This window comes from Macrobrachium rosenbergii, chromosome 5 (assembly GCF_040412425.1).
Source record: "Macrobrachium rosenbergii isolate ZJJX-2024 chromosome 5, ASM4041242v1, whole genome shotgun sequence".
In the NCBI taxonomy this organism is placed as follows: domain Eukaryota; kingdom Metazoa; phylum Arthropoda; class Malacostraca; order Decapoda; family Palaemonidae; genus Macrobrachium; species Macrobrachium rosenbergii.
Genome location: NC_089745.1, coordinates 16,746,617 through 16,774,458, shown reverse-complemented (window position 1 = coordinate 16,774,458; position 27,842 = coordinate 16,746,617). Strand labels below are relative to the sequence as shown.

Below are 27,842 nucleotides of genomic sequence, written 5' to 3'. Positions count from 1 at the left end.
GCTACGCTAGGATTTTTTAAGGCTAGGCTACTAGGATATAGCCCTAGGATTTTTGTTGGGCCAGGATATCGTTTAAGCTGGACAGTAGCTGAGATATTGTTTATTAGCCTAGTGAAAATTTATGACTGGACAGTAGCTAAGAAAAGGGTTTAGCCAAGGTTAGGCTATATGGTGCGACACAGTTGAGGTAACTTGAAAGTTTTATTGCAATAGCCTAACTAGGCTAATGTGAGAAATTTACCATCTTTTGTTGATTTTTGTGTGAAGAAAAGCTCCCCAGGACGTCATGTTTAGCCAAGTACCAGGCCCTTAGGGATAAGTAAAAACATCAACAAAAGATAGTAAGTTGCTCACATTATTTTGGTAAACTAATCAAGTTACTGTCTCACTTGTACTGCATCATAGGGTAAACGCTCGGAGTGTGAGACACTGCGACATTCGTCTGCGGTTTGGACACTTCCAGAAAATGCATTTGAACATGCCCCCATCAGCATTAGTGAGATTTGTGCCCCCTCTACACAACACGCCGAGACCTCTACATTCCTATCAAAGTAACGGTTTTCTCCAAAATTACGAAATAATGGCATATTTCCAATTAAACAGAGCTTCATTAAGATTTAGCCGTGCGCGGTGCTGACTTACCAGCCATGACGCTCTTGAAACTTTTACTTAAAGCACTTTAAAAGTGGACGAGTGATGCCACCGATATGATATTTGCTGAGTCATTTGTGTAAACAAACTGCCCATTTCCTGTATTAAATCTGCAAAATATTTGTACCCATAGACGCTGACACCGTTTCTTTGACATCAGTGGTAAATGCTGGCGTGTTTTGGGGTTTGGACGGGGAACCCTAGCGAATTTTCAGGATGCGAGAGCACTGCCACAAACATCCAAGAGCAGGCAATGCATTAGTGATTGGTTACAATAGAAATGTATTTTGTTGTTAGGACTTTTCACGTATTTAAGTCCATATTGCTATGTATACTTCTGAGACATGCAATGTGTACATATGAGTGTTACCACTTTGGGCAAAAATTCAAGAAAGTTGAGTATGACAATTTATCTAGAACTGGTACGAGAGTCAAGATTCCATGATGTCAAAATGCATGACTGAAATAAAGGTTATAAATCCAAAATTATTACTTAAAACACCATTATATTTGACAAAACTTACTCTGTGTATGTGATATATATATATTACACTATATATACATTTATAAAAAAAAGATAGGAAAAGGCAAAAAATAGCTACATCGTAATGTTCATAGCAAAAGCGTTGAAATTTGTTTTAGGAATCTGGTTTGCTCCAACAAAAAATATTTTTAAATCAATTATAATGAACATGTAATACATTCACTCAATTTATAACCTTATTCTGTTGTTTAGTTACCTAGTTATTTAAATATTATCCAAGCCCCGGAACGCGCTAGCGTTTACCACTATTTTGCAGATTTAATACAGGAAATGGGCAGTTTGTTTACACAAGTGACTGCAAATATCGAGATGACGTCACTCGTCCACTTTTAAAGTGTTTTAAGTGAAAGTTTCAAGAGCGTCATGGCCAGTAAATTAGCACAGTGCACGGCTAAATCTTAATGAACCTCTGTTTAATAGGAAATATACCGTTATTTGTAATTTAGGAGAAAACTGTTACTGTGATAGGAACGTAGAGGTCTTGGTGTGTTGTGTAGAGGGGGACACAATTCCCACTGATGCTGATGGGGGAGCATTCAAATACATTTTCTGGAAGTATCCAAACAGCGGAAGAATGTCACAGTGTGCCATGGCCCGAGCATTTGCCCTATCCAACAGTTTTCGTTTCCCTGTTTCCCCTTCTTCTCTACCTGCAGACCGTAGGAAGATTGATCCATCATGATTGGTTAGATACAGGTGAGTGAGTGGTCATTATGTTTAAGAAAGCTTATTCTTACACGAATATTTCCTTGCAGAAGCTAGTCATTCCTCTCTCTAACAAGGGGAGAGAGGAATGATGACAAACAAATTGGTAGCTAACGTAGGTCTGTTGTCTTAACAGATATAGCTCTTTAACTTCCACTTATACAATTTTCCTCCACATTGTGTATTAACCCAGTAGTCTGACCGTTTGATAAACTATTTCTGCAACAAGTCAGAGGCTTACATCTCCTTCCTCTGCCTTGGCCTAACCATGAAATGAGACCAGGTGTGCTGAACCTCCAGTCAGTTCAAGACTTTCCTTTCCTCCCACCAAAAGTGAGTCTATCCTTTCGTTAAGACCTTGGTTTGTTCCGCATTTGAACAATGACAAATTTTTAATTAATTTGTATTTTTCGTAGGTAACAATCCTATGGTCTTAACATATATCACCCATCTCTTGCCACTCCTTAAATTGATTCCCTGTGCTGGAAGAAACTGGATACGTCATGGCTCTCTCGGGTTAAGGGGGGTCGGCTGATGCCTCCTCTCATCCGATTGGCCGAACCCCGTTGCCACAAATACGTTGTTCTACAATTTTATGTTTTTTACCAGTTTCCAGCTGGCACTAGAAGATTTATCCTTACGTTAAGACCATAGGTTTGTTAACTATGAAAAATATAAATTAATTAAAAATTTGTCAATTTGTTGCATAGGTATTAACTTTGTGTTTTTACAATATGTGGTTTATTTTTCAGGTTGTCAGGAAGACCTTAGCAGTAAGGTGATAATGGAGTCGATATCTGCTCAGTATAATAGCATCATCCAGTGTCTGCTGGTATGCAGTGAGCCAGTGGAAAAAAGTATGTTTAATTTTGTTTCATTTTTTTTCATTTACATTTACAGAAAAACTTGTGCTTACTGCTGTATTTTATTTTGATCTGATGCTTGTCAATTTTTATTCATCCTGTGACTGCATTATAATGTTCCATTTTAGATTTTTCTCCAAAGTTGCTTTACATTATGGTTAATTTTAGTAGAATTTAGTTAATATGAATTGCATTAATTGATGCAATAGTGCTACATGCATTTCAAATGTGAAGTATCACTGGTGTTTTTAATGTTTATTACTTCATGCCTTGAAAATTTTTAGATCTCCATCAGTGAAGCTGATTATTCAGCAGGTTTAAAGATATACATATAGTATTGCATTTTATGTACTTGGTGTTTCACTTATGACCAAACATTATAACTTTTACTTTATTTCCATCACAGTTGCTTTTAGTTGCTTCAAGTCACTTTGCTCTTTGTTGTAGTTAAAGTCAGTTGGTTTGTACACTTCACCACAGGTTTTGTTCATAATTTGGCTGTAATAATTCATATCTGTCTTCCCTCATAATTTGGAAAACTTTTATTAAGTCAGTTAAGGATGGACCAGTTTTACCCTCATTTGAGAACACTTGATGTTAGTTCAAGAGATATTAATAGCAGATTGAATAGTTGAACTTTGTGCTATCATATTGTTTTATTTTCAGAATTTTATGAGTTTGTGGACTGTGAGGAATCAGATATCATTAGGGTTAAAAAGTTAGAGGCTGAAGTTGTTCGTCTTCAGGAGGAGTTACTAAAGTCTCAGAAGGAAATAAAAAACCTTGAACTGAAGCTGAAAAATGCCAGACTTCTACTTGACCAAGAGAAACAGGAGAGAATCTTTGTTGAAAGGGAAAAAAATGACATGGTAAGAAAGTTTTTAGAATAAATTTAATCATAAATATCAATAAAGTATTGAGGTAGTATGTTACTGATAATGACTTGTATTTGATAGAAAATGCTGTGAAAGTTATGTAAATGAAATTTAGGTTATATTCATGAACTTTTGAGAGTTTTTTTCAAGGTAAGTGTATCTAGGTGTACATGTGTTCAAAGGAATGATAGACCTTTGTACATTTACTCATGATTGAGCATGTGACATACATGTGGACTGAGTACTGAATGTGTACTTCAAACAAGTGAAGTGGTAGACGATAGGTAGATGGTAGATCACCTCCACACTAATAGTCATCATTTTGTTTTTGTGTCAGATTTTGCTGAACAGGAAGTGATATGAAATGAGCCCTCTCCACTCTTCCTGCCTTGTGCACTTGCTCCTTGAATTCCAATCTGGTGAAGGCCTTCATATATGCACTTTCTCCATGGTTTTTTGAGTCTTCATTTTGGTCTTCATTCCTGTTACTTTCCTAGTTACATACTTTTCTAAAGGAGCTCTTCTCCCTTTTTCAGTTATTAAGATCTTAGTCTTGTTTCCAGCCATTGGACACCACATAGTTGGACACCCTCATTTTTAATATGATCTTTCTACCTTAATCCAGTCATGAATCTTCATACAGTATATTGAAGTTGTGCATGTTCAAAATCTTCTCCATTCTTGTAAGTGTTCATTGCTCTGTGGTTTAGAGTACAGTAATACAGGCCTTCCTGGAAGAGAGTACCTCTTGCTGTGATCATTGTGTGGCACAGAGTTGATGGTACTAAAAGTCCTTTTCCTTTGTAGCTTCCATTTGGCACAAAGCTGCATTGTATTCAGCCTTTTGAATATCATGTTTCTTTTAGTCTCATCCTGCTTAACTCACCAATTTCTTTAACTTTATTTCTCCAGTTTTCAACTCTCATTCAAGAGGAAATCCTTCAGGATGTGTCACAATACACAAGGATTAGATGTAACAGCAATTTTAAAATTAAACAAATAGCTATTTTCATGATTTAAATATAATTTTATATTGTTTTTAAGTCAGCATAGAAAATATGCAGGTTTATTTATACAAAAATGTTCGGATTTGAAGACTATGATGTGCTGTATTTAGGTAAGAAATCATGCAGTGAAAATACGTGAGTACGCAAGACTATGCCAGATCTTGAACAATGAATTTTTATCTAACCAAAAAAGTGCTAGGTTAGAAATAAAGAAATGAAAATGTCTACCTGTTTGAAAATTATAATTTTGGAAATGAGAGTTAATCTGCTAATGGTAGGCAGTTTTATCTCTTCAAATATTGCCAATTTCTGTTCAGAATTTAATCTATCAGCAGTTTTGTTCAGTTTTCCCACAGTTCAATTTGATGTAATCCGCTCATACAGTCTGTTATGGGTTTCATTATTCCATAACCAGGTTCTTTATACACAGAATATCGTTCATAGTGTTCCATAGGTAACAGTACAATCAAGACTCATGGATGAAAACGAAAAGGAAATATTAATGGATTTATTAAAAAAAAAATAACTTAAGTACTAATACTATTTTTGTTATTGATGTCTACTTTTTGATCACTGACCAAACAGGTTTTAATATCTTAATTATATGAGGTAAAAATAGAAATGTGATAGAAATATAAATACACTAATAGGTGTGTATTGCAAGAATATGAATTGTTATCGATATATATTTTACAATCATATTTAGTTGTGCAGCATATATTTTACAATCTAAAGTATCCAGGTTTTACATCCTTCACATAGTTAAGGTAAAATATCTAAAAAGGTAGGTCAGATTATTTTCAGTATTAATGTGTACTTATAAAATATGTAAATCATAGTTTGGGAGAAATTTTAATTCCTGACCAAAACTGAATTTACAAATTGTAAGTGAATTCATATGACAAAGCTTGTTAATATATTCGATATTCATACTAGGATGAAAACCATCATGGAGTAGTTTGTTGAGGAAATCTAGCAGTTAAAAACAGTTTGAAGTTGTGTCCTGTATTGACATAAGCAAATCCACAAAACTATTTGCAGATTACCCAAGGGGTATTTAATAAATGATGGAAAGCGCAGTTAACATTTATGTAGGGTTGTATCTGTTTCCTTGGTTTTGTTCATCAGTATGGTATATGATCTGTATTAGGTTTACTGTACTAAAACAGTATTTTTATTCACATTTTTTTCCATTTTCAGGCTGGACAAATTGGTTTAGTTATGGATCTTCTAGGTAAAGGGCAGGTGAATGAAACACGGGAGAAACTACAGCAGTTACAGCACTCTTTTACTCACATTGGTCCCAACCAGCGTCGCAGCACAAGAGATGGTTCTGCTGTTCCTCTCTCTACCATTACAGAAAATCATGACTCACTAGGTGGGTATTGTAACTACTATAAATTGCTTTGCTTGTATGGTGGCAGCACAGTGCATCTATTTATATATTGTTCTCTCTTTTGCTCATGTGGTGGGTGGTTATAAGAGGGCTTTTCCTCATTTGTGACCAGATTACTTCATTTTCAATGTGGAGTCTTTAGGTTGAAGTTATATGATTTTATAACCAAATGTTTGGTTTTATTTTTACCTTATGCATTTTATTTAATACAAGTATGGCTTTATTGTTGTCAGTATTGCGGATATCTGAAATTTGATTAGATATTGTATTGATTTTTAAATGCTTTTTAGATCTATTGAAAGTTAGGTTCACATAATATTATATTTTCAAGTTTACAGGGCTTTTGTAGGAGTGTTATCTGAAGGCTGCTAAATTAAGTAATGTTTTGCATTTGCAGAGTCAGTGTTGAGCATATCAGATATTGACATCACAGAGGATGACCTAGAAGAATCACGAACGAGATCTGGGCGAAGTTACAAGAGGAAGTCTTCTCCAGAACGTCTTGATGATTCTGGGCGAAAACGTCGTAGTAGAAAGAGTGATGAAAAGAATTACGGCAGGAAGAGTGGTGAGGTAAGAGCTTATTATAATTGGTTATTTGTTTCTGACATGACTGGGACTTTGGACAAGCTCATGCTATGCATGGAGAGTTAACTTTTATCTGGATTACTTATTGTATATCATCCCATTAGCTATGCCTTGTTCACAAAAGAGGTAAGATTGTTACTTGACGCACATAATAGAGAGGAAACCACAAGGAAAGAGAGAGCCCCTAAAGTATTAGGGAAATCCTCAGCATGTTTTATATTGCTGTGTTCTATGCCAAGTTGTTTGCCCTTTCATTTCATTGCACTGATGTTTGTTGGTGCTCAACAAAACTTTAATTCCATACCATGATGTCTTAATAAAGATATCTGCTTTAGAACTTGCATTACCCGTGGAGGCTTGTTATTAAATTACCCACAAATAACTTAGTAAAATCTGGAAACATGCCTCTGAGAAGTTAGGAAAAAAAAATTCCAGAAGGTTCCAAAAACCAAAATATGAATTTTCCCCATGTACCAAGCACATCAAGAATATGAAGAACAAAATCTATTTCATCTCAGGGCATAACAGCAATAGGATTAAGTGCCCTTTAAGATCCAGCCATCAAGAAAATAGCTGTGATACATTTCTTGGATATCCTAATTTTTAAGAATCTCTTAGTTGTCACAGTGGCACTTCTTTCCACATAGCAATATTATTTTGTCAGCTTCTAGAATTTTAACACATTCCTGGGAAATGAATAAGAGAAACTTTTTGTTAGCTGCACTTCCAGTTTCAACAGGAATGAGAATATGTTGAACCTGCATGTTTGCAGGCTAGCTTCAGAACTTCAAGAGCCAAGGCAATCCAGTGGAGACAAACCTGAACTATCTCCAAGCCTTAAAGATCTGCTTTCACCCATACCGTGCAAAGAGGAACTTGTTTAGCAGTTTGTGAAGCAGAAGTAGTATTGCTTTCTCAACCTAACTGTATTTCACAGCTCATGAATCAAACGGCACAACAAATGGCTCATAACTGCCCCTACATATGCAGTACTGCCCTTTTCTTTCTGTAATTAATTTAGTTTGAAAAAATATGCATTGCAGGAATTGCATGGTAATCCTTTCTCACTAATACTGCTCTTGGGGATAAAAGACATTCTTATATAAAATGTCTTTTGTGTAGGTTTTTTATGCATAGAGTTAATACTAATTATTTGTTTAAAATATATACTGTCTTAAGCTTGGCTGAAAATTGTAGATGAAATCAAGAATTTATATGTTTAATGCCAATTTTACTTTTTAGGAAAAGAAAGTACATGAAGTCAAGACACAAGTGACAACATATTATACAACTGGAGATGATGTCAAGAAATTTTGTACAGAGATTGAAGTTAAGCCTTCTGGTGTTCCTGTCTCATCTGGTAAACATCTTTTATTTCATATGTGGTTATACTATGATGTTGTTTATAGCCGTGGAAGAAATGACTATAAAATCAAGTTGTAAAAGCCTAGTGTTGCAGTATATTAACGTAAAAGTTAGTTATTATCTAGGTTATCAGGTAGGTTTTGGTGCAGTTTGATTTATACTTCCTTTTTTCCTGGTGTTCAGCAACAGTTAATTATTTTTTTAACTTATCCGTTCATGCCTGAAAGTTAATGACAAAGTAGTTCTTTTAAACTACTTTCTTAATAGGAGACCTGTATCTGAACAGTGAGGACAACACTCTTTAGGTATTGTAACATATTTAATCTGACATGATAGAGCATGAGTGTATGCTCTCAAATCTGATATGTTTGAACATGAATATATGCACCCTGCAAGTCCAAGCCAGGATAAAAGAGGAGAGTTGAGCGTAATGTGAACCTTGAACAAAAGGTTGATGAAATTGCACTATTTCAGAAGGCTGGGTTGTATAGGAATTAGTTACAATAATGATAACAGATCATTATCGAACTTTAAAAGAAAAAAAACACAAATTGGAAAACAACTGTATTTAAAAAATCCTTGTACAGTTTCAGAGCTATATGCTGCTGCTTTGTTGTGGAGACATTAAAACCATACAGTTTCAGAGTGCCATGCTCCCTCTTCAGTGTGGAGGCACTAGACCCACTGTGGTTTGAGTGTCTCCTCACTGAAGAGGCAGCATGATGCACTGAAACTATATATGGATTTCGTCAATTTATTTGTTCCCCAATTTGCGGTTTTTTCATAGTCACAATAATGCCAATAATTAAATTATCATCTAGGATACTGGGTAGGATTGCTGGTGAGTGAGTGGTAATATTCTCTGCAGAGCATATTACACACACATGTTTGACATGGCCTTGGCTTCTACCCACTGTCATAGATTGACTTGTGTTAATTATTTTTTCAAGCCTCCATCAATCTTGCAATTAAGATAGCTGTCGAGTAACTGTATTGGCTTCTTACATAAATTCATATTCATGCAATATGTGATTGGGTTGTAAACAGTAAAATGAAGGTAAAGCAGGCATTTCTCACAGGATAGAGTATGTGTGTGGGGCACTCATATTCTGGAAGGGTGTGTTTGGTGTGACTGGTATTTCACATCCATGGAAATAGGACAATATACTATTTGATCAGTGGGTTTTATGAAAAGCATATTTTTTTATAGAATACTGTTCTGTCTATTTTACAAAAAGTCAAATTTATTACATATTAAATTCCTTAATTTTATTAGAACAAACTATTTTAAAACTAATGTTGACAGGATCATTATTTTTTTCTCTTTATCTTTTCTAGATGACAATAGGAACTCAGGAGTTGTCTCTGGACGCCCACCTTTGCCATCCACTCCACACATCCCCCACAGTCAGCAGTCTGCTTATTCACCTCGCATACTACACACTCGAATGACACCTCAGGTAAGTTGTATCACCCTAGTGAGAGCTAGGTAAATTAGCTCAGTGTTCTGGTCAAACTAATAGTAATTAAAATAACATGAACATAATCATTATTTTTCCCTTCATATACCTAAACTTTTACCTGTATGGTTTAGCCCATAATGATATGATGATGTAAATTTCCATGAGTCATATGATTTTATGTTTTGGATTGTATGAATTTTTCTATTGTAAGAGCATTTTATCAGAAATGTCTTGTTAGTGTGAATTAAATTATTTTAACAAATACAGACTGACCCCAACTTATGATCAAGTTTAAGAACAAATTGAGGATTCAAAGTCAGCCTGGTTTAACAAATGGTTGGAGTTCCAGCATGATAAATTATAAAGCAAAAATAATCCAACAGTGTTTAATAAATAGAAAACTTATGTAACAGGTGACTGTAACCCTCATAACCCATCAGCATAACAAATTTTCTGGCCATTAAAACTATTCAGTAGTCTTTGTTTCATGCTGAATATCAGACAAACCATACATTATGCAAAATGGAAAATAAAGGCAAAGAATATTTGCAGAGTTTTAGGACAAGAGAAGAGGAGGAAAGAGAAGAAAATATATTTAACACAATGTATAAAATCACTTATGGTGCATGTCAGGTGATGGGTAACAGTGTTAAATCTGTAATGAAACATTTAGACTCAGTATTCCACATTCACCACCACACAAACTCCACAACTTTGTCATTGTCTTACATGCAGAAGGGAAAGTATGAAGTAAAAGCATTGTATAAACTGGAGAATTGGGTGCATCCAGTTTCCTAGTCGTCAGTTTTGCTGGAACAAAATATATAAATGTAAATTTAGTATATTGCCAGAACTTAATTGAGCATTGCATGAGTAATAGTTTCACTATCTTTTTAGGGTAACAATCAAGGCTGTGTCACCCCAACTCACACCCCTCACACACCTATAATGCGCAACTTTTCCGCTAGTAAGCTGAATGCAAGACCGCATGCCTTCCAAAATAAAACTGTATACAAAGCAGAAATATGCCAGCCATGTGGAAAACGGTAAGTCCCTAAGCATAAGATGTACTGTTTAGAGATTCTGTCCTTATTTCATACATCCTGTGCACTTTCTTATTTGTAAGCAATTTTGTTTTTGCTTCAATTGGATACGTAACATGTGCATACACTAATACATGTTACAGTACGTACAGTTTTGCACCTCAGATGATATGCTCATGTTGGTTGTGTGGCAATGTGCAACTGTACCATGTTTTTGATCAGTTTGTTTCCATTTTACTTTATTTTGTATCTTTCAATACACACCATATTTTGTGGTGTTGAAGGTGCTATTGTTATCCTAAAATAGGTCTCGGAAATTTACAATACGTCCAAGAGGTGAAGGCTAAGTTTTTAAAGCCATGTCCTAACCCCAGAGGAAGGATATCTTTTGCTAAACAGTAATCAGAATCACTTTATATGACCCCCTGAATGAGGTGTTTAAAAAAGTTTACTGGTATATCTGTGTAAACTTTATGTATCTATGTAATCTACATACTGTAAAAGAAAGATGCTGACTGTATATGGTTAAACGGATCTACGTGATGCTAAACCACTCACAAAACATCTTGTTGAGGTAGGTGAAAGTCGTGTGAACTTATTTTTGTTTACATTTTTTTCCAAAGTATTGTTAGCCAAAAGTGGGTGTACCTTTGAACCCAAAGCATCTTCGATGCCATACAATGTGGCAATTTTTGCAAAAAGGTTTTTTATTACATATGTGTTGTGTATGGCAACATTGCCAATGGTACAAAAGTGCTCTGAAGTAGGTAAAGGGCCGTGATGATTGTGCAGCCATTTGACGTGCTACATGGGAAAATCAGCTATCAGTAGTGTATTGACCAATCAGTAGACCTCTCAACCAGGTATATCCCAAGCAAGAGGAGTGTGGTGGCCGACAAACTGAGTCATCAGGGTCAGGTCCTGGTGACAGAGTGGTCCTTACATCAGGAGATAGTAGACAGGCTCTTCCTCCTTTGGGGAAGGCCAATGATAGATCTGTTCACAACAAGGTTCAACAGGAAGCTAGAGGTCTTCTGTTCAGTTGTCCCAGACCGCCGTAGTCGTAGCGGAGGACACCCTTCAACATCCTTTGGACAACCTGGAAGTTTATGCCTGCCCTCCCTTTTGCCTGATCCATCAGGTCTTGAATAGGGTAATGATTTCCCAGAATCTCAGAATGACCCTTGTAGCTCCCTGGTGGCCTCAGGGAGAATGGTTCCCCGATCTACTAGCCCTGCTGTCAGCAGTTCTGAGAGAGATCCTTCCACGGCACAACCTCCTCTGACAGCCTCACATCAAGAGATATCACCAGTTGGTAGGGTCCCTATCTCTTCACGGCTGGAGACTATCCAGTATCTCCTGCGAGCAAGAGGCTTTTCTCACAGAGCAGCAACAGAGCTGTCTGGTTGTTGCAGAAGATCTTCCTCGGCTGTGTACCAGGGAAAATGGGCCATCTACTGTGATTGGTGTCATCGAAGAGGTCTCTCTCCAGTCAGAACTTCTGTTCAGCAAATAGCAGATTTCCTAGTTTTTCCTGTGGAGAGAGAAACATCTTTCTGTGTCTGCCATCAAAGGCTATAGGGCTGCTTTGGGGTTGGTTGTGCACCTAAAAGATGTAGACCTGTCTTCCTCATGGGAAATCTCAATGCTACTCAAAAGCTTTGAGCAGTCTTGTTGTCCTAGAGAACTTAAACTCCTAGATGGGACCTGACTCTGGTGCTAAGCAGTCTCACTCGACAATCATCTGACAGAGACTTGACCCTTAAAATGGTGTTCTTACTGGCTTTAGCTTCATTGAAGAGAGTGAGTGAACATGGTTTCTCTCCTAATATTAAACACTTGAGGGGTCGGAGGTTTAGGCCTTTTATTAGCTTATAAAAAGAATTTGTCTGTTCATAGGATTTTGAAGGCTGGTGCTTGGCTTTGTCAAACCACCTTCACATCCTTCTATCTATGGGATGTTGCCCACAGGCCCTTAGACTCTTTTTACTTGGGTCCAGTGGTGTCTGCTCAACAAGTTTTGTAGCTCATCCAGTACCCCTAGTGGGATAGGCTGCATCTTACCTAAGATTATATGAAAGTGAATGAGATGACTGGTCTTTTTCCTTTCCCTTTTTCCCCTTCTTCTGCACTTGCAGGCAGTAGGAAGAGTGATCCATCATGAGCTGGAACTGGTTAGATACAGGTGAGTGAGTGGTCATTTTGTTTGAGAAGGTTTATTCATACATGAATATTTCCTTGCAGAAGCTAGTCCTTCCTCTCTCTAACAAGGGGAGAGAGGAATGATGAAAACAAACTGGTGGCTAACTTAGGTTTGTTGTCTTACCAGATATAGCTCTTTAACTTCCACTTTTACAATTTTCCTCCACATTGTGTATTAACTCAGGAGTCTGACTGTTTGATAAACTATTTATCTGATAAATCAGAGGCATACATCTTCCTCTGCTTTGGCCCAACCAGGAAATGAGACCAGGTGTGCTGAACCTCCATTTGGTTCAAGACTTTCCTTTCCTCCTACCAAAAGTGAGTCTATCCTTACGTTAAGACCTAGGTTTGTTCCGCGTATGAACAAATGACAAATTTTTAATTAATTTGTTTTTTTCACAGCTAACAAAGCCTACAGTCTTAACGTTTATTGCCCATTTCTTGCCACCCCTCAGATTGATTCCTGGTCTGGAAGAAACTGGGTGCCTGACAGCGATCTCGGGTTAACGGAGGTCAGCCGATGCCTCCTCTCTCATCCAATTGGCTGAACCCTGTTTCCACCAATACCTTGTTCTACAGTTTTATATTTTTTATTCACCGGCTTCCAGCTGGCGCTAAAAGATTTATCCTTGTGTAGACCATAGGTTTGTTAGCTATGAAAAATACAAATTAATTAAAATGTCATTTTTGTTATCAAATGTAGAGCAATTAATTTTTGTTTTAAATGAAAGCTGAACCATTTCTTATTAAGAGTGTAACTACTTACTTGGTGCCAATTATTAGCCTCTGTTCCAAGTTTTGAATAGCAGCAATACTGGCCAGTTCAAGAATAGATTAGAGAGAGTGGTGGCACACATGCCATATCTTGGTATTTATTTATTTATATTTTTCTGTTTCTCCTTGAATGGATTGGTAGGTCTTTGATTGGATTTAAAATGTATTAATTGCTGATTAATGTTATTACAAAAAAGTGTTTAGCACATTATCATATCAGTTGGGCCAAGTGTAAAATGAGGGTTATATCTGTGCAACATACAATTAGATTTACTTTGTGTATGAATGAAGTTCAGCATTAAGTATCATGAAGTTAATTTTGTTAGGTATTATTACTATTGTAGTCAGATAAGTAATTTTCATTTTTATTGACAGCATTAAATTTGGTAAGGTTGCCCTAAAGTGTCGTGATTGTCGAGCAACTTGTCATCCAGAATGCCGTGAATCTGTTCCTCTTCCCTGCATTCCTGTTGCTACTACACCAAATGCTAAAGGCCAGCAGGTAACTAGGAAGTTTTATGGTAATTTTCATGCCTGTCCCTTCTCTTTGGAGTTGTAGAGGTTCATAGTTATAAAACAGTTTCCTGAGTGAATTGGTTTATATCTTCCTTTGTCCAGTAAGAGCCTCACAGTTATACAGATGAGGAACTAGGGAATCTAGAGAAGGCATAATTTTAATTAGAAATAAAGTAGTCCATATTCTCGTCTGCCCAGGAAGTGCTGTACATTTGTACAGTTGAAGAACTGGGGACTAAAGGAGACCCAACTTGGCTTTTCTTGTCCACGATATATTAAGCAGCCTGTTACTAGAAATGTGACATCACATTAGCGTAGGAAAGTGATTTCAAGAGCCTATGATGATGTGAGATGGCAAACTTTCCAAGTAAAGGTTATTGTACATAAGTTGAGAGCTTTATTCACTTAATTGATTTTTAGACATGATTTGGGTATAGTAGCTTTATTGGCATAATCTTGGTGATATCATATTTTTGCGACTTTCTTAAAGGGATATAAACCAGAGGTAGTTAGACTTATGGAATTATCTGCTTTTATGTTGCACAGAATGGGTAGTTATTTCACTTTATGCCTGGATATCATTGAGGGTTGTAAAGCAAGCTCCGGCCCCGCACATAATGCCAGGATAACTTTTTGAACTCAAGATTTTCATTTGAACCTTTAGTCAAATGCTCTGCACAAAATGTGAAACCTTTGATTGTAAAGTTTTGAATTGAAATGTTATGTTAAAAAATTATGCTGATATAATGTTTTGAGCATGGCTGCATGTTCCACAACCTAAATATGACCCTAATCATGATCCCAAATTATTAAGTTAACTTTTAAATTAAATTAAAGTTACTGTAATTTAATTTAAAAGTTAGCTTAATACATTACCCTTAAAAAAAAAAAAAGAAATAAATGGTTGACATAAAAATTGAGAGTTGTAAGAGAATTTCTGTCAATCTCCCCTTTCGACCAATCTAATTTTAGAAGTCGTCTCAACCTCTTTTTAATAACTTCTTTATTCTGCGTCTCTTCCTCTTTGTTCTGAAATGCTTTTTCATGAACAAACAGTGTTTTTTATTTTGACTAATACAACTCTTAGTTATTATGTCTCTATGTTTTAGAACGTATTTGCAACACTAGCGCATTTACACTTCGTAGACGGTACAGGTCAAATTAGATCAATTTAAACTATCTGCTGTGCAGGTAAAGATGTACAGAGAATTAATAAGTTGTAAAAATCTGTGAGCGCTAAGTATGAACAAGAGAGAGAGAGAGAAGGGTTGTCCTTACATAAGAGAGTGGAATTATTTATCAATTATTACGGAGACAGAGAGAATAACACGAGAGAGAGTGAGAGATATTTCCTTACTTGAAATATCAAGTTAAATTATTTATGAATTATACGGAGACAGAATGACGAGAGAGTTATTCTTACGTTAGATATCAAAAGGTGGAAATTCAGTGGTAAACTAACTTTTAAATGGAATTAAAGTTACTGTATTTTCATTTAAAAGTTAGCTTAATACATTACCCTTAAAAAAAGAAATAAATGGTTAACGTAAGAATATACGAGTGTGACTCTCTCCCCCATTCCACCGATCTATTTAGAAGTCTTCTCAACCTCGTTTTTAAAAGCTTCATTCTGTCTCTTTCTCTTTGTTCTGAAATGCTCTATGTCTTTGTTTTAGAACTGTGCATCTACAGTTTGTAAATAGTACAGGTAAAATTAGACCAATTTAAAACTATCTATTGTGCAGTTAAAGACATGCAAACAGTAACGCGTAGGTTGGCTAACTACGAACGAGAGAGAGAGGGATAACAGTTGTCCTTACTTAAGAGTGAAATTTTTTATGAATTATTACGGACACACACACACACAGAATTACAAGAAAAATTTTACCACTGATTAGCAACGCTCCCCTTCTTGTCATGTTAAATGACATGTCTGACAGCTTTTGCCTTCAACCTTCTTACAAAAGACGAGGGAAGAATTTGTTTGTTTAAATTAATACGAATTTTGTAATTACGGTTTTATTATCATTATTATTTAATTTTATTAGTCTTATTAATATTTGAAAATTAGTACTTATTATTAGGTAAAAAGTTTATTTATCATACAAATAAGCATACCTGCATACATGTACCATAAAAGTCTTCTCACCTCACTAAAAGAGAGTGAGAGAGAAATTAATTTTAATAATATTTAATGTTATTTAATTTACACATAAAAGCTTGAAAACATAAATTACATAAAAAATTAAACATAAACACTTTTGCAGAGTTTCTCAGTGTTCACAAATGTTCGCGTGTCTGTGAAAAACTCGTGTATGACCATTAGTTAGGTTCCAATGAAAAATTCGTGTCTGTGAATTCGTGCAACTCGAGTCGCGCAAGTTCAGGGTATTACTGTGCTTGGTTTTTATTGTGTTACATTTGATCTAGTTCATCCTTTAAGTTTTGAGCAGCTTCGTCCAGAATCATTGGTTAGGTTGAAAGCTCTCAAGGTTAAATCTAATCCGAATCATACTTGGATCCCAGTGGAGGCCAAGTCTGCCAAGTGAGTCTGTTTGGTGTTAAGACATAAATCCCACTGAAAAACTGTTAATACTGAATTTTTATTGTAGCATTTTCCAGTAAGTGGGTATGATTTTAATTATTTATAATTTTTTTATATCTATCATTTTCATTTTCAGGGTACTATTGCTGATTTCGCCCCTCTTATTCCCCCAATGGTTCCTGCTCTCGTCGTCCATTGCTGTAATGAAGTCGAGAACCGTGGACTGAACGAAGTCGGGATTTACCGTGTTTCAGGGTCAGAGAAAGAAGTAAAAGAGCTTAAGGTATGCTTTGACGTACCATGTGTTAATTAGTGTAGTAAGAAGTTATCACCGAATGATTCTGCTATGTAGCGAGAAAAGCTTTGATATGGAAGCAAATAAAGAATAAATGACTATGGGCTGCATTGAAAAAATTGGAGGGCACTTTAGCAAATTCAGTAGCAGAGGTGGCTAGTGTATGTGTTGGGCGGTGGTAATGGGGTATATGATAATGGAGATGCACCTGCTATGTCAGTATCTCTTGTCTTCCACAGTGGTGCAAGTGATTAGTGACTTAGTGTGGTTACCATAAACTTGTAGCACATTCAGTTGATGAGCACATGCTGCCAAAGAACAAAATGCTTCCAAGAGTATAGGTCAAAACATCTCATGTCTTTCCATCTGTGAAGTTGTGTTGTTGGTTGATAATCCTTGTGCAGTGGCTCAAGCCGAAAGGAGTCTAGATAAGTTTAACTGCTAAAATTTATTGCTCTACCAGGTATGTAGATATAAGCAGACTGCATGTGTCTGCCATCCAAAAAGTGATAAGGAAATCTATGAGTGTGAACCTGCTGAGAGAGAAAGCAATAAGTGATGTAGCATGAAGATAGCACTATTATCTGTACAACTTTTCTCTGTTGGAGAAGAGAGATCAGAGGGTTAGTGTGTCCTATGATAGCTGCCTTTTGCAACTGTGTGCTGGACAGAGAGCAGTCAGCTAGCCGTCACTTGTATTAACCTCGAAGGTATAGGTTCAAATCCTTGTCTGGGTAGATGCACTTGCATAATTCTGTTTAAATGCAAGTCATTCCTAAGGTAATAATGTCACCAGCAAGTTTCTCTTCTAAGACTTTTAGGCACAGTTCTTGTATTTATTGAAACATTATTGGAATGTGATTCTTAAATGTATTTGGAATCTTGGAGTATATATGATGCATCATCAGTCTCAGAAGGTTAATGACAGTATTTTAAGGACTCAGAAGTACGTATAGCCTCTTTCATATTCAACTGTTCAAGCTCAGATATTGTAATACTGTAGGATCAGAACATAAGGAGAAACTGCCAGACAAAAGTCTGCAGATAGACAACAGGTCACAATAGTAAACATATTGTAAACAGTTATTTTGTATCTGGACTCTTGTTTAAAGATATGCTATAAAGATGCAGGACCTTGGTTGGCTTATATAGCGATGTGAATTGTTTAGAACTCGCAGGCTTCAGATATTCCCAAAATATTATTGAACAAAGCAGTTGGCAACACATTTTAGGTTGCTTTTGGGTGAGAGGCATTTGTTATACAGTAGTTTGATGTTCATTCCAGGTAGGAAAGAAACTGCTATTTTATGAAGACTTTTCAAATTTTTTCTCCTATTTTTCTTGAGATTAAGAGTGGAATCAATGATTGCTATTGCTTATTTATATTTATTTCAACATTGAAATTGATACCACTGTCCACAGATTTAAAATGTCTGAAATGAAGTATTGTAACATGCCAAGTAAAGAAGCGTTGCTGGATTAGTTTCTCTAATTATGTAGTATGTATCATTAACTTTAAATTAAAAGATTTGAGACTTCAAGAAAAATATACATGCTATATACAGTATTATTATTGTTCAGAAGATGAGCCCTGTTCATATGGAACAAGCCCACAGGTGCCATGAATATGGTATTCATTCAAAAGAAGTTTAACAGAAGGTAATGGAAAATATGAAAAATATTGTTGTCTGGAAATTGATGAGTTTTCAAAAAATTGTTCCATTATACTGTATGTCCATGATTGTTAAATAATCCCCTCATGCAAGCATAGTATTTTAGACACAAGAATTTAAAGAGAAGAATGAAAGAAGGATCACTCTTATACAGTGATACTATTATAATGATAATGTACTATCATTAATTATATGTATAACCCAATTTAGAAGTCTCTCACAGTTTGTTTGGCTTTCAGGAGCGATTCCTACGAGGTAAAGGACTACCTAACCTTTCACAGTTTGATATACATGCAGTTTGTGGTTGTCTGAAAGTCTTCTTGAGATCATTAAAAGAGCCTCTTATTACCCATCTCCTTTGGAATGATTTTGTTTCTGCTTCTGAAAGAGCAGACGAAGATGCATCAGCAGCTATGTACCAGGCTATATCGGAATTGCCGCAGCCTAACCGAGATACTTTAGCATGGATTGTTATTCATCTTCAGAGGTTAGTTATTTTACTATTAACAAAAATCTTTTTAAGTTACATTGCATAGCTAAGAAATTATCGAACATAATGTATTTTGTATATTGTTATGTAAACATAGATTTAGAACTTAGTTTTTTTTGTGTCCTGTACATGAATTGGCAGTAATTCCTATGCACTTTTTAGATTTAAGTGCATGCATGATCTGTTTTCATTTTATTTATTTACTGTAATTTTTGTCTTTCCTTTGGTTTTTTAAGTTTTATTCCTAGTTTTTTCTAAAACTTTTTGCATCTGTTAGTTGCTTTTGGACCAACTGATTGAATTTTTAAGGAATTTGTTACTGTACGAGTTTTAAGGCCAAGTTTACAGTAGGCTTTTGCTGGCCCAGGCTTACACCTGTATAGTGATAAAAACAAAATATTCTGGATATGCTTGAAAACACAGTTTCATACTAGAAGTAGGAAAAGTACAATTCTGGATACGTTATGGTGCTGATATTGTATATTTAAGTACTTGTAGTTAATCTCTGTGTCACACAGATGATAAACATGGTAAAGGCCTGTACAATACGTTCCTATGTTCCTTTGACTATTTCAGAGTTGCTGAGTGTACAGAGTGCAAAATGCCAACCTCAAACCTAGCTAAGATGTTCGGACCTACCATTGTCGGGTATTCTGTTCCAGAACCCCCACCAGCTATTATGGTTAAAGAAACTCATCCCCAGCAGTTGGTAAGAAATTTCTTACTCTGTCTTTGCATAAGGGTCATATTTTTATTGCTAGAAATGCATTTATTAGTGAAAATTTTGAACATTTTAGTTGTGTTCACAATTAAAATCTTGTTACTTACATTGTCAGCCTTTTAGCATTACTGCTTGTTCGATTTTGGATCTTTGCTTGAGGGAAAATACTTTATGTGAATTTACAGTAACTGTACTAGAAATTGTTAGTATAGAAAATTTAGTTGTTCTAGCAGGATTTTAGGCTTAACTGCTGGTATTTTTGAGAGTCCTGTTAAAGCCGCTTTGACTTGAGTGTTACTAGTAGGGTATATGGTAGACATTTGACACCAACCTCTTGTGATCATAGACCCTCTAAGCTGGGTATACTTCCTAGAATGCTTTAGTGATTACTTTGATGAGCTTTGCAGCGGCCTGTAGTAGTGTGCTGTTCTCTTCATGCTGTTGCTACTTGTCTTAGTATTCCTGAAGTAACGATGTGGCTGCTGTCATGAAGGTGACCATATTGGTTGGGCCACTGGTCCCTGGTGAATATCCTGTCACTAGTGTTTTTGCATCTTCATCTTTTGGGTGTAACTTTATGCTTCATTTTTGTGTGGCAGGTTTTCTTGCAGGAATTACTTCTCATCCAAATGTTGCTGGTCTATCATAATAGAAGCAATCAGTTTTGAAAGAATCCCATGCCTCAAGTGACATGTGCATGTGACTTTCGCTGCACATGTTGGACTTTGATTCGTTTTGTTTGATGCATTGGCCATCTGTTATGATGTCTTGGTTGGAACCAGTCTTGGTCTGCAGGCAGTAAAAAAAAAAAAAATGGCATTTGACTGTCTATCTCTCATTTTAAGGAGCTAGGCAGTGCTTAGGTTCATTTGTCCAAACTGGCTGTAAGGCATCAGTAATAGTAAGTAGTATGTATCTGCTGAACAAAACTATATTGAAATATCTGTACTGTATTTGCTTCCTTTTTCCTCCAATGGCACAGAGGATTTATATGATGGATCTCTTACAGGTGATGGAGAAGTTACTTGAAATTTCGACTGATTACTGGAGTACTTTCATCAATGTACCAGAGGAAAATATGTATGACAACTTCCAGTCAAAGAATGTGATGAGTGGTGGTATATTGGGTGATCTTCACACAGGAAATGCGAAAAGAAGGCGCTCCATTCTTTCCCGTACTCCCCTGCAGATTAGGTATGACATTTAATAGGTTTATACATAAATTTATACATAATATTTCCTGTAGTTAGCATAAGATTGTACAGTAATGTTGATGATGCAAGACAGAAAATGAGAGTAAAACTCGAAAATAGAGATATAAGGATCGAAGAGGAATAATGAAATAAATATCAAGACAGAAAAAGAATGGTAAGGTAATATAAAAGCTTAAGAATTTTAATTAGCACTTAACCCTTAAACGCCTACTGGATGTATCATATGTCGACTAAAATTGTCTGTTGGGTGCCAAGTGGACGCACGCACGTCGACTACAAAAAAATTTCAACCTTGGTCAACTTTGACTCGACGAAATGGTCGAAAAAAACGCAATTGTAAGCTAAAACTCTTACATTCTAGTAATATTCAATCATGTACCTTCATTTTACAACAAATTGGAAGTCTCTAACACGATATTTCGATTTATGGTGAATTTTGAAAAAAAACTTTTTCTTACGCCACAAGAGTAACTCGGCCGAAAAATTTCAGAAATTCTTTCGTCATTTTGTCGTAATTTTTGCACTGTTCTATATTAGCCGTTACATAAAGTTTTATATATGAAAAATGTGTGCAATTTCATGTAAATACAGCAAAATACAACCCATGGTTGTAGCTTTATCAGTTTGGAGATATTTTCATATAAACCACGATAACTGCAAAATTTCAATCTTCGGTCAACTTTGACTCGACCGAAATGGTAAAAAAACGCAATTGTAAGCTAAAACTCTTACATTCTAGTAATATTCAATCATTTACCTTCATTTTCCAACCAATTGGAAGTCTCTAGCACAATATTTTGATTTATGGTGAATTTTTGAAAAAAACTTTTTCCTTACGTCCGCGCCAGAAATTCTTTCGTCACATTGTCGTAATGTTTGCTTCGTTTTATATTAGTCGTTACATAAAGTTTTATATATGGAAATGTGCACAATTTCATGTAGAATACAACAGAAAATAATTCATGGTTGTAGCTTTTATCAGTTTTGAAATATTTTCATATAAATCACGATAACTGCCAAAATTTCAACCTTCGGTCAACTTTAACTGGACCGAAATGGTCAAAAAACGCAATTATAAGCTAAAACTCTTACATTCTAGTAATATTCAATCATGTACCTTCATTTTGCAACAAACTGAAAGTCTCTAGCACGATATTTTGATTTATGGTGAATTTCTGAAAAAAAAACTTTTTCCTTACATCTGCGCGCGGTAACTCGGCCGAACATCTCAGAAATTCTTTCGTCACGTCGTAATGTTTGCATCGTTTTACATTAGTCGTTACATAAACTTTTATATATGAAAATGTGTGCAATTTCATGTAGAATACAACAGAAAATAGCTCATGGTTGTAGCTTTTATCAGTTTTGAAATATTTTCACATAAATCACGATAACTGCCAAAATTTCAACCTTCGGTCAACTTTAACTCGACCGAATGGTCAAAAAAAGCAATTGTAAGCTAAAACTCTTACATTCTAGTAATATTCAATCGTTTACCTTCATTTTGCAATAAATTGGAAGTCTCTAGCACAATATTTCGATTTATGGTGAATTTTTGAAAAAAACATTTTCCTTACGTCTGCGCTGTAACTCGGCCGAACATCTCAGAAATTCTTTCGTCACGTTGTCGTAATATTTTCACCGTTTTATATTAGTCGTTACATAAAGTTTTATATATGAAAATATGCGCAATTTCGTGTACAATACAACAGAAAATAACTCATGGTTGTAGCTTTTATCAGTTTTGAAATATTTTCATATAAATCACGATAAATAGAAAAAATTCGACTTTTGGTCAACTTTTAACTTGACCGAAATGGTCGAAAACTGCAATTGTAAGCTAAAACACTTACAGTCTAGTAATATTCAATCAATTAGCTTCATTTTTCAACAAACGGGAAGCCTCTAGCACAATATTTAGATTTATGGTGAATTTTTTAAAAACATTTTTTACGTCCGCGTTTACTTTAATTCATGCATCATTTTGTGATAATATTTTCTCTGTGTTGCTTTGATCGTTTTACAATTTGTTATATACCAAAATCATCGCAATTTAGTGTACAATACAAAGAAAAACAAAATAACCCATTAGCTTTAACCGTTTTGCTCACAGCCCGATTTGTATAAAATTATATATGAAAAATTTTTTTTGCGCTGTCATATATTTCAATATTTATATATGATAATGATATTTTTTTTCATTTCTGATGGTTTCATACTAAACTTCAGGCAATGACATAAAAAGGAGCCAAAAATGAACTCTTAATCTTAAAAACTAAGCGTGCTGTTATTTTTTTAAAAAAACTTTTTTTCCGCTTCGACGCTAAGTCACCAAATGCCGCCGGCATACAGGAGACGTTTTTGTAGAGGCTCGGCGTTTAAGGGTTAACATAAAAAGTCTGAGAAAAATAAGAACAAGGCATGGTAAGTTAATATAAAAGCTTAAAAAATTTAATTAACACTTAAAATAAAAAAGGTCAGCACAAAAATAAGAACAAGGCAAAATCAACAAAAATACGCTGGAAGTATAAGGACCAGAATTTAGGATATGGTAGTGGTTTGAGGCCTTTGTTAAACCCTGGTAGGAAATGTAAAAGCAGACAGTGATGCTCAATTGTAGGCAAAAAGTACATTTAATTGCTGTTCCATTATGGTGCTTGCTTATGTAGTTATAGATTGATAGGTAACATTTTATTTCTCTTGAAAAGGTATATACTACTGTAATAATAACATAAATTTAAAGTGCATTATAGGGTTGCTTATATCAGTAGATATAATTTTTTTCATACTTAGGTACTGCACTGTTAGAACTTCCATTTGTCAAACTATTGATATTTACAAGTAAAGTCGATAAAGTAAACTTCAGAGCCTGTAGATATTTACAGTAGTTACAATATGCAAACTAGTGTAACCCGAGCTTAAGAAGAAATCCTATTTACCGTTCAGGACTAAAACTGTTAATTTTAAGTTCTTAAAAGCATTATGGAGCAGTTTATCAAAGGATTGCATTTAGTTACAATTATATAATTCCATACAAACATTGAAATATTGCACAAAAAATATCATATAAAAAATCTGGATCCCCTAGCATGTTAAAATTAAAATCCCATCGGTGATAAATTTGTTCAAAACATACATTTTTTTACCTGTAGCTAAGGGCTCATATAATTAACATGACTTCTGTAAAAATTAATGAGACTACCATTGCCTTAAGGCCTTAGTTTTTTAATGAAAGGGGCAAAGTGAGTTGGACAGCCATGTAGGAAGAAACCAAAAAGGAATGTATGAGAACTAAAAATAAGTAATGCATTTGGGAAACAAGGGACACTACAAAATCTTTAGTGTGTTCTTCAGTGTTCAACATAAACTGTGTTCTTGTTTTTATCTAATTGCTTCATAATTATAATTGCTTTGTGTAAAACCTACAGCCATCATAAATTTTGTAGGGTTGCTGCAGTATGATGCATTTGTAGGTAAGAAATAAAAGCTAAATTATGAAGAGCCCCATTGTACATCCTTGCGTCTTTGATTTCTGATTCAGCTGTTCATAAGATTTTGCTTTAAATAAAAGAAGTTGAATGACTGTATTTTACTTGGAAGTGGATACTAAGGTAAATAGTAAGGGACTAGGTAATGGGGTATTTTATGTCTGTAACTAATCGTCAAGTACAGTAGTAAATTCAGAGGAGGTCTGTAAGAATTTGAGTTATGAAAGTTTGTCAACACTAGGGAAAATTGAGAGCACTCCTCTCCATTCAGTTATTGTCCTTAGTCCTCTCAAAAGTCAGTCCCTTTAAGAGGTTAGTGTTTACTGTACATGGTTTATTGTGTAGCTCACCATAGAATATGCTGAAGGTTCTCTTTCATGTCACTTCAGCTCTCCAGTTGCATTGCTCTGCCTTGTCCATTTACTTCATTCTCTCTTGATTGTGACTTAGACATTTTTCATTTTACGTTCTTCCAATTTTTATCTTTTGGCACATCTCTGACATCCTAGGAATATGATTTGAGTTTAAGTTAGATTTCAATAGTAATGATATGTGGGGCTCACAAAATTAGCCTTCTCATGTGGCATTCAGCTCATTTGGCTACAGTATTCAGCTTCCATAACCAATGCATCACTCAAAGCAAATTATTTTAGAGCTTCTGAAGTCTGATAAAGGAACAATTAATACTCAACAGTGTCAGGTACTAAAAAGAAACATAAGGAAATTAAATGGAATTGTCAGTGGCTTAGAGATCAGTGGGAGGAATTAAGTGAATGATCCAAACACTCATTTCTCCTTTATTCCACTTAAGGAAACTGTGTCTGACAATTTGAATGTTCTGTGCCCAAAGTAATGTTTCTTGTCACTCAAGATACTGTAAATATGGTGGAGTACTACTCAGTTCTTGTGCTGTTTTCCACTTTCAGTTAAATCGACAAATGGTGATAGGCCAGGTCTATTTAGGAAGGAATTTCAGAAATTTTTAAAAAATTTTCTACCAGAGAATTCTTTCTGTAGTGATAATTTTATTCCCTCAGTTATTTAGCTTCCAGCACTATTGTTTTATATTTGGTGTTGAGGTTTGTAACCCTGTATGGGGAGATGTAATTAGTAAGCAAATAATTTATTTTCATTAAAAATGTTGATATACACATAACATTTCCATGTTAAGAATTATCTTTGTTGCACAGAGTATGTAGAGATTCATGTAGATAAACATTAACTGTTAAAACAAGGTTCCAGGAAATTGAATGCCCATTTATGAAAATTGAAAGCTGGAGTAAAGAAAATAAGTTACTCTGTGCTCACTTTTTCTGTGAATTAGTCTATATTATTGAAACTTAGATGCAACAGAGATATTGGAAGTGAGATTTATGAGCACACAGCACCCAGAATATTCAGTAAGATTCCCCAGGAACTGAAAATGTGTTAAAACTAAGATACTCAAGACTAAAACTAATTCCTTATCCATTTAGACAAATAAGATGAATTAGAAGGAAAAATATTCTAGTAAAGTAGGAGTTATAACCACCAAACAAAAAGAGCTCTACTAGATGGAACAAAAGGAGTGTCTCCAAAAGGTAATTGTGGTGGAAGTTAAAGTGTTTTCCAGTTATGGAACATCCACCATTTCACCTTTGACCGGTATGCCAACTCCATTGCCTCTTTCCATCTTTCTACCTAAATTTTTAATTTTCTTACTGTCTTTTTCACATGTCAGACTTCATGGAATATACATGAATTATAACAATCAATATGTTTGGTTTTAAATAATACTGTTCTGATTTAATGAAAACAAATTAGAATTAATAAGAAGAAAGCATAATTTTTCAAACTAATTCCTGCTTTTCCTTCCTTACCCTTTTTTCTTTTCCATTGTCTCTTGGCTTTGGCTAGATTGGTGCCTTTTTTGCCACATCTGTCATTCCTCAAACAAAATATTTGAAATTATACATAGATAATGTAAGATCACTTTTTGTCATGCCATCTTGAGTACATTGTGCCCATAGAGAAGAAAATACAGTCATTGTGTTTGGTAAAGTATTCATCTTGAGACATATTTCGTAAAGACTAACTTCTTTTCATATGAGTATCAGGAAAACCGTAGCTCAGCCTAGAGACAGTTCAGATACTCTGTATGCAAAGGAATGTGTTTTTGACATTCAGCTAGATAATGGAAATATATTGGGGTACTGTTTTTTGTCATCAGATATCCATGTGCTCTGTGCCTTGTTCCACTTTCAGTCAGATATACAAACATTTGTGATGGTCTATGTCTTTGGAAGAAATTTAACAAATTTTTCTGCAGAGGAGAGTAAGGACCAAATCTTTCTCAAGCCATGCAAAAACTATGCAGTGATTCTTTTTATAGTTGTTACTGTACCATTATTGCAAGTTATTTAGTAGCATTTAGGTATAAAAGCAGTAGGCATGCTATAGTTTGGTGTATATTTCAATTTGTTTCTTGTGATTTCAGGGATACTCCAAAGTCGCATAATCAGTGGCGGAAGTAGGGTAGACAAGATGGTTCCTTCAAACTATGCCGGCAACTGTTACCACAAAGGTTTAAACAGGTATACTAAGTACTCTTAACATACATTTGATTCAGTTCAGAAATATTGTAGGTTTTACATTCTTTGATTTCTGATTGTGATATTGATTCCTGCAGAAATGCATAACTGGTTTATGTTGAAAAAATGGATTATATATAGCTATAACAAATTTGTACCAGGAAATTATTTTTATATGTAAGTAGGTTTATGAGAGAGGTTGGTGCCAATGTTAATGTTATAATTAAGATAAGAACTGTGAACGTAAATTATTTTCATAATATGTGAAAGTCACTGAATTTTGTATTGATATAACTAAAATTCAAATGCCTGATTTCATATAACTACAAGTTATATATTTATACTCTACTTAGGAACAGCCACAACTTCTATATCTATACTGCATTGTAAAGTGTTGGTGCTGAGTTTTTATGTAATTTTTTTGTATATCTCCATTTTGTATATTTAGTCATAAGAAATCACAATACATATACTGTTTATGACCTTGTTTATATTAACAATCACTTTTTAATCTTTTGTATTTACCCAAAATAAAATTAGATTTAGAATTCTTTGTTTCAGTGGATATTTACTTAAAAAGAAAAAAATTAATTTGTTTTGTGCACAAACCCATGACATATAGTTGCTTCATTTGTGAGTCATTACAAATCCTAAATATTCCATTCCCGAGGAACAGTTAGAAGAAAGTTGTTAGTTAGCAACTCCTTAGGTTCCATTAAGGTAAGAGCCTCACTTCATACATAGTCTAGATGTGATTGTGAGAAGCAAGTTGGGTGGGAAGGCCAGACATGTTGTATACTGTATTAACTAATATAAAAGAAAAAAAATCACAGTGCACCTCATAGCTTTCA

At 35.0% G+C, this 27,842-nt stretch overlaps 1 protein-coding gene across 2 annotated transcripts in view; it reads left to right on the top strand.

The window, feature by feature from the left end:
- Nucleotides 1–27,539, top strand: part of LOC136838545 (rac GTPase-activating protein 1-like) — a 28,114-nt gene extending 575 nt beyond the window's left edge. The window contains exons 1-14 of one of the 2 annotated variants that reach the window (XM_067103659.1): nucleotides 262–1,891; nucleotides 2,653–2,757; nucleotides 3,430–3,632; nucleotides 5,846–6,023; nucleotides 6,439–6,614; nucleotides 7,872–7,989; nucleotides 9,333–9,454; nucleotides 10,355–10,503; nucleotides 13,855–13,981; nucleotides 16,677–16,823; nucleotides 18,748–18,995; nucleotides 19,575–19,707; nucleotides 20,729–20,913; nucleotides 26,898–27,539. In XM_067103659.1, the coding sequence (XP_066959760.1) occupies nucleotides 1,714–1,891; nucleotides 2,653–2,757; nucleotides 3,430–3,632; nucleotides 5,846–6,023; nucleotides 6,439–6,614; nucleotides 7,872–7,989; nucleotides 9,333–9,454; nucleotides 10,355–10,503; nucleotides 13,855–13,981; nucleotides 16,677–16,823; nucleotides 18,748–18,995; nucleotides 19,575–19,707; nucleotides 20,729–20,913; nucleotides 26,898–26,934 (2,106 nt within the window). In that variant the 5' untranslated portion in view covers nucleotides 262–1,713 and the 3' untranslated portion in view covers nucleotides 26,935–27,539. Of the gene's footprint in view, nucleotides 1–261; nucleotides 1,892–2,652; nucleotides 2,758–3,429; nucleotides 3,633–5,845; nucleotides 6,024–6,438; nucleotides 6,615–7,871; nucleotides 7,990–9,332; nucleotides 9,455–10,354; nucleotides 10,504–13,854; nucleotides 13,982–16,676; nucleotides 16,824–18,747; nucleotides 18,996–19,574; nucleotides 19,708–20,728; nucleotides 20,914–26,897 lie in introns of those variants that run through there. The other variant, XM_067103660.1, reaches the window with a different exon arrangement.
- The last annotated feature ends 303 nt before the right edge of the window (nucleotides 27,540–27,842 follow it).